Below are 7,142 nucleotides of genomic sequence, written 5' to 3' on the forward strand. Positions count from 1 at the left end.
CCCACCTTGGCCTCCCAAAGTGTTAGCATTACAGGCATGAGCCACCGTGCCTGGCCACAATACAATATTATTCAGCTTTAAAAGGTAGAAAATCCTGTCATATGCTACAATGTGGATGAAACTTGAGGACGTTATCCAGTCCCCAAAGGAAAAATACTGTATGACTCCAGTTATTATGTTATAATCTAACATAGTTAAATTCACAGAAACAGAAAACAGAATGGTGGCTACCAGGGGCCAAAAGGAGAGGAAAGTGGAGAATCGTTCTTCAATGCATATAGAGTTTCAATTTTGCAAGATGAAAAGGTTCTGGAGATCACACCACAATGTAAATATACTTAACACTGGCACTACCAAAGTGAACACTTAAAAATGGTTAAGATGAAAATTTTTTATATTATCTTATCTTTACCACGATTTTCTTTAAAAGTCCCTAGACCTCATGTTTCTTTCTAGCTGCACCTCTTTTGGAAGAACTTTCCATGATCATTAACATCACTTCTTTACCTCCCACTCCCTCTTGAACCCATTGCCATCTGATTTCTGCCCTTGCCAAGGTTGTCAATGACCATTTCACTTAACCTGCTCTTGCTAAGGTTGTCAACCTCCCTATATTTTTACGCTTAGTATACTCAACCCAGAGTATTGGGTTTTGTTCACCACTTATTTCTGGATGCTTTTACATCTTTTGATTTCTGTGGGACTCTGCCTTATTCTTTGACAGATAACTGACAACTTTTTTAAAAGTTTTTTTCCTGCTGCCTTTTTTCTTTCATAAATGCTTGACCTGCGACTTTGTGTGTCTTTACAGTTCTTTATAGTTTTCTTTAATTCAACCTTTTCCTGTGATCACCACCGAAATTACTGAGAAGTAATCACCTCGGATCTTTCAACCAGTCTAGCCTACGCAACAGTACGCCACTTCTACGCCTGCGCGAGGACGGTGAGGCGGGGCCTGCAACTTCCTCAGCGGGAGCGGGAGTGCACACTGGAGCCGCCGGAAGAGAACGACTCGGATCTGGCTCCGTTTTCCAATCAACTGCGCAACGAGTCAGGCTTTCTGGGTTGCAACATGGCGGCTACCAGTGGAACTGATGAACCGGTGAGACGCTGATCTGGGGTCGGGTGAGTGGGGAGGTCGAGCCAGGTGGAGCCCTTTTTTTTTTTTTTCTTTTTTGAGACAAGGTGTCACTCGCCCAGCCTGGAGTGCAGTGGCGCCTTCACGGCTCACTGCAACCCCGACCTCCGGGGCTCAGGTCATCCGCCCACTTCAGCCTCTCGAGGAGCTGGGACAACAGGCGTGTGCCACTACGCCTAGCTAATTTTTAAATTTTTTTTTTAATTTTTATTTTTTGTAGAGACGGGGTTTCGCCATGTTGCCCAGTTTCGTCTCAAACTCCTAGGCTCAGGTGGTCTACCCGCCTCGGCCTCCCAAAGTGCTAGGATTATAGGTATGAAGCACCGCTCCCGGCCTTGGGTGGAGCCTTGAACTCTTTTTCCCCCTTTCTAGGTTTCCGGGGAGTTGGTGTCTGTGGCACATGCGCTTTCCCTCCCAGCAGAGTCTTATGGCAACGATGTGAGTATGACTCACCCACAGCTCCTACCCCCTCAGTTAGCCTGGGATCTCTGCAGGACCTGCCACTAAATTATAATCCCAAGTCCTGATATCTACTACAGACCTTCTCCACTTCCACCAGAAACCGCACCTTCTTTAAGTTCGTTTTAATCTTGGTCCACAAACGCAGGACTAACGCCTGTGGAAGTGGTTCCCCAAACTGGCCACTCTTTAGAATCACCTGGGAAGCTTTTAAACATCCCGCTGCCTAGATTGCAGTTCATACCACCTAAATAAGAATGTCTGGGGAATGAGAGCCAAGAATCAGTATTTTTAAAGGGTCTTAGAGGAATTCCATTGTGCAGCAAAGTTGTACTGGCTTATGATGTCTCTGGTTTAGAAAATTACTGAGAAAGTATATGACGTATTTTCTGACACAAGACAAGGGGATGTGAGAATAGTAAAAACACCCAAATAAGAATATGATACATATAATGAGTGGGTCTGGCCATAAGATCCAAATAGTTTAGCTGAAGGAGAAATCCCTAAGGGGCCAAGGCAGTAGAAGACTAGACTGAAGAAATAGAGCTTTAACTGTACCCTCAAAGTGTAGGTGGACAAAGAACAAGGATTGGGAGGTAGGAAAAGTGCCTGGTTTAAGGCATGGAGGTAACAAATGCAAATGGCTTTTCCTGGAGTCAGTGAAATAGCTCGGAGGTCTCTGGTCTCCTTCGAGTGGGAGATTACAGTGGAACAGATGGGTGCTTGGTAGTATTTATTATACCCTTGACCTGTTTCATGTGCTAATGCATTTCTAGGTGTCATGGGGAATTGGCTGTTTGGTAAACACAAATGATTACATGCTTGAATCTTAAAAGTGAAAAGTAATTTTCATTTTGATTCTTTGTTCTTCCAACAACTCAGTGATAATGAGGGTTATATTATTTCAGTTTTACAATGATTTAACTGAATGCTGAGAAGGTGATTTATGTACTGCTTTATTTAGTCTCCCAGCGTTCACTAGCAGCTGGGAAAAGATAGCCAGTGGCTCATTGTGTTCATTATACTCTGTAGGTAGCTTCTTTTGGTTGTTGTATGGACAAAGGAATTATTGTCTAAATGTATTACTCCAGTTTTAATTATTTGACAGTAACATCAAGTGTGGTAGCCCTCTTGAGCATTAAATGGACATCCACATACTTCCTTAATTTGGTATTCAGTAGTAGGATTGGGAAGTTTATGACTTGGTATTTTTCACTCCTTTGCAGCCTGACATTGAGATGGCTTGGGCCCTGAGGGCAATGCAGCATGCTGAAGTCTATTACAAGGTGAGTTGTCTGTCTTCATCATTAAGCAGAATTAAACATGTAATTATAGTGTATGATGCTCTGCTTATCACTATTTTCAGCAAGTTAAACAGTTGTGTTTTGGAGATAGTTTTTATTAATGTAAGTTCTTACCCACAGACAACAGAGTGAAAGCAAATTTGTTTCTATGATGAGTTCTGCTGCTTTGCTCCATTTTATTATGCTAATTGACAAAAGGACGTCTGGCCCATACATTGTAGGCACTCAATAAATGTTTGTTGAATAAATGAACAATCCACAGAGGGCAATAGCCAGACAGTACTGTGGTTAAATAAGCGAATTGCCAAATTGGTGGAAGAGATTGTAATAATATATTACGGCCTTAAACTATGTCATGATTTCATCCAGGATGTAGGTTGTCTGATGACACTTCCTGAAGAGATCTTCTGCCCTGAGAACCATAAAGGTTTTCTGGTGGGGATGGGGAAGATAGTAGTAAATTACAGACTAGCACTTGTATGTTGTCTTACTGTTTGGCAGCTGATTTCATCAGTTGACCCACAATTCCTGAAACTCACCAAAGTAGATGACCAAATTTACTCTGAATTCCGGAAAAATTTTGAGAAGCTTAAGATAGATGTATTGGACCCAGAAGAACTCAAGTCAGAATCAGCCAAAGAGGTAAAAATTCTCTTTCTCAAATGTCACTTAGCATTTAACCAACAATTTTTGATTGTGAATTTTTTTTTACATTTAAACTCTTTTGTTGTTTAAGAAAAATACGTAAAGAACCAGAACTGGTTACTAGTTGTAATCAACTAAGTTAAAAAATGAATGTTTTTCCAATTTATTGACTTTTCATATTGTTGAGTCAATTTTTTTCTCCTTTCTGTCTTGGACATTTTAAATCTCCACCCAGCCCTTTCAGGAGAGGAGGAATCAGTTTTTTTAGGTAGTATAGCCGGAGGCTTGGAGGGGGAGTGGTAAATAGGGCATAGGAAGGTGTTTTGATTTTTTCATTTAAGTTCATGTGATTACGTGCCATGGATAACTAGAAAACGTATGTTTTTCATTGCTTATGTGATTATCCAATACTTTAATAGGAAACTAGCACTTCTACAGTTAGGAAAAAATGTTTTTTCTTGAGAGTAAATCCTTAGCTAATGAAGAACCTAAAGTGTGTGTGTGTGTGTGTGGGGGGGGGGTTCTTTCTTTTTCTTTTTTTTTTTTTTTTTTAAGACAGGGTCTCACTTTGTTGCCCAGAATGGAGTACAGTAGTGCCATTCAGCTCACTGCAACTTCCACCTCCCAGGCTCAAGCAGTCCTCTTGCTTCAGCCTCCCTAGTAGCTGGGACTGCCACTTTTATAATTTTATAAAAGCTTGTATAATTTTATAATTATATAATTTTTTTGTCCGTAGCATTACCTTTTATAATGCTATGGACAATAGCATACATTTATATATTAACACAAAATCAACATATTTTTTAATGATACATGGTGCATGCTACCATGCCCAGCTAATTTTTTGTATTTTTGGTACAGATGGGGTTTCACCATGTTGATCAGGCTGGTCTTAAACTCCTGAGCTCAAGCGATCCTTCTGTCTCGGCCTTCCAAAGTGCTGGGATTACAGGGATGAGCCACTGCCTCCAGCCAAGAATCTAAACTTTTAATTCCTAGGAGGCTATTAGTGATCTTTGTCTTTGGAAAATTGTCACTACTGAATGGACTTCTTTATTAAAATCATTTGTGTTTTAGTAGGTATAGATGACCATTTTGGATTGAACTGACCAATAATTTCAAAACAATCTGTTTAAGAAATCATATTTTAATTCTATAGTAAAGGATTTATATGTATTTCAGAGTAAAATATTATTCATCTTGGGAAATAGCAGTCTAAAGACACAATAGGTAGCACAGAAAAGCACTGCTAGTTTCACCATGAAACCAGCAATCACCTCAATCCTAGTCTCACTATGATTATTTTCCTTACTGGGGAACTGGAATTATCTCTCCTGTCCTCTTGCATTTGTTAGCTAAGGCATTGTTTTTGCCTTGATAGAAGTGGAGACCATTCTGCTTGAAGTTTAATGGGATTGTTGAAGACTTCAACTATGGTACTTTGCTGCGATTAGATTGTTCTCAGGGCTACACTGAAGAAAACACCATCTTTGGTGAGTTTTTTCCCTCTGGAATTGTTTATAAGGAGACTGAACAGTCTGGTTTTGCTGATGAATCAGTAACATGTATAGTTAGGTTGGAGATCACCTTATTTTGTTTCATCTTTAAAGATGTTGCTATTTTTTTAAGTAACTTGAAAATAGTTAAGTCTTTTCAGCCTCGTTAATATGAGATTGGAATTCAATACCTCTGAAGTTTATGAGTATACTCGAATGTTTTGTATGTTATTTCAGTTTTGTCAGTAGATTTCCAGCATATTTAGGAAACAGGCCAGGCACAGTGTCTCATGTCTTATAATCCCAGCACTTTGGGAGGCTGACATGGGAGGGTCACTTGAGCTGAGGAGTTTGAGACTAGCCTGGGCAACATAGGGAGACCTCATCTCTACAAAAAACATTAAAAAAATTATCCAGGTGTAGTGGTGCATGTTTGTAGTTCCAGCTACTTGGGAGACTGAGGCAGGAGGGTTGCTTGAACCCAGGAAGTTGAGGCTGCAGTAAGCTGTGATTGTGCCACTGCAGTCCAGCCCTCGGAATCAGAGTGAGACCCTGGCTCAAAAAAAAAAAAAAAAAAAAGATTTAGGGAATCAACTGAGAGTAGGATAATACTCAATTTTGTTCACTTTTCAGCCCCCAGGATACAATTCTTTGCCATTGAAATTGCTCGGAACCGGGAAGGCTATAACAAAGCTGTTTATATCAGTGTTCAGGACAAAGAAGGAGAGAAAGAAGTCAACAATGGAGGAGAAAAAACATCTGACAGTGGAGAAGAAGAGAACACCAAGAACAGAGGAGAGAAAGAAGCTGATAGTGGAGAAGAAAAAGAGGAAGGAATCAACAGAGAAGAGAAAACTGACAAAGGAGGAGAAAAAGGGGAAGAAGCTGACAAAGACATCAACAAAAGTGGTGAAAAAGCTATGTAAGGTATACAGGGAACAGCACTCTAGAAGCTATGTGTCAATTGAGCCTACAAGTAACACAGTGCTACTTGCACAGACCTCTTTGGTTAAATGTAAATTCTTGTACATTTAAGAACACTCAGAAGGACATCCTTCTAGCCTAATAGGATCTGCTCTTGTGGTTCCCTTGTATGAACTGTTCTAAAGACTATTAGTCGGGTGTTAGTTGTTTTTTTCTGGTATACAGTATTTTGGCTGTCACCACTGGTCAAGTAAGAAATTTTGTAAATAAATGTCTTTTGGTTCTTTCTTATCTGTATCTCTGACTGAGTTTAAAAAGGTATTTGACACTTGAAATTTTTTTCAAATATGTAATCTCATCACCACGTCTTATATAAAATAACTTACCCCTGTTTCTTACTGCTTCTCACCATTTCCTATAGTCAAGTTCTCTAAACTTGTTAAGTTACACCAGGTGTTGGAGTTGAAAGTCCTTACTTAAGAATTGACTCAATCTCTGAGTGACCACAACTCCCTGATTTCTTTGCTATATAGGACAAAAGATTTGATAAATCGCAGCAACCTGAACCTGTCAGATTAGTGAATGCAGCCCAGTTCATATTAGAAAAGCAAGAGACTGGACCTGCTTCAATATTTGCTTTTCTTTTGGTAGGCAGATTGTTACCTGAAAGCTAGCAAAAACAAACAAAAAAACAGTAAAGCTAGACAGAGAGGATTCCCTTTTATAATGCTATGGACAATAGGATATATTTATGTATTAACACAAAATCAACATATTTTTAAATGATACCTTGTCAGACTCTAAAAAGTAGATCACTTGATTTTATATGGTAGGGGAAGAGTATTTCTTTTTTATCTAATGGCTTTTAAGAGTGCATGCTGGCCGGGCGTGGTGGCTCAAGCCTGTAATCCCAGCACTTTGGGAGGCCGAGGCGGGTGGATCACAAGGTCAAGAGATCGAGACCATCCTGGTCAACATGGTGAAACCCCGTCTCTACTAAAAATACAAACAATTAGCTGGGCATGGTGGCGTGTGCCTGTAATCCCAGCTACTCAGGAGGCTGAGGCAGGAGAATTGCCTGAACCCAGGAGGCGGAGGTTGCGGTGAGCCGAGATCGCGCCATTGCACTCCAGCCTGGGTAACAAGAGTGAAACTCTGCCTCAAAAAAAAAAAAAG

At 40.2% G+C, this 7,142-nt stretch overlaps 1 protein-coding gene across 3 annotated transcripts; it reads left to right on the forward strand.

Moving 5' to 3' along the window:
• Window positions 1-945: 945 nt before the first annotated feature.
• On the forward strand, window positions 946-6,257 carry PBDC1 (polysaccharide biosynthesis domain containing 1). Of its 3 annotated transcripts, XM_003936856.4 has the most exons (6): window positions 950-1,102; window positions 1,511-1,576; window positions 2,824-2,883; window positions 3,403-3,543; window positions 4,928-5,039; window positions 5,676-6,257. In XM_003936856.4, exons 1-6 carry the CDS (start codon window positions 1,073-1,075, stop codon window positions 5,966-5,968), a joined length of 702 nt encoding a protein of 233 aa, XP_003936905.2. In that variant the 5' UTR covers window positions 950-1,072; the 3' UTR covers window positions 5,969-6,257. The 3 variants fall into 3 exon arrangements, with proteins under 3 accessions (XP_010345665.2, XP_074248316.1, XP_003936905.2); XM_010347363.3 differs by lacking the exon at window positions 4,928-5,039 and having other exon boundaries at window positions 946-1,102; XM_074392215.1 differs by lacking the exon at window positions 1,511-1,576 and having other exon boundaries at window positions 949-1,102; window positions 5,676-6,054.
• Window positions 6,258-7,142: the final 885 nt, after the last annotated feature.

Source organism: Saimiri boliviensis, chromosome X, assembly GCF_048565385.1.
Source record: "Saimiri boliviensis isolate mSaiBol1 chromosome X, mSaiBol1.pri, whole genome shotgun sequence".
Lineage (NCBI taxonomy): Eukaryota > Metazoa > Chordata > Mammalia > Primates > Cebidae > Saimiri > Saimiri boliviensis.

Coding starts and splice junctions, on each gene's coding strand:
- PBDC1 (XM_003936856.4), top strand. CDS start 1,073: ATGGCGGCTACCAGTGGAACTGATGAACCG. Junction 1,103..1,510: donor CCAGTGGAACTGATGAACCG/GTGAGACGCTGA, acceptor CCCCCTTTCTAG/GTTTCCGGGGAGTTGGTGTC. Junction 5,040..5,675: donor TGAAGAAAACACCATCTTTG/GTGAGTTTTTTC, acceptor TTCACTTTTCAG/CCCCCAGGATACAATTCTTT.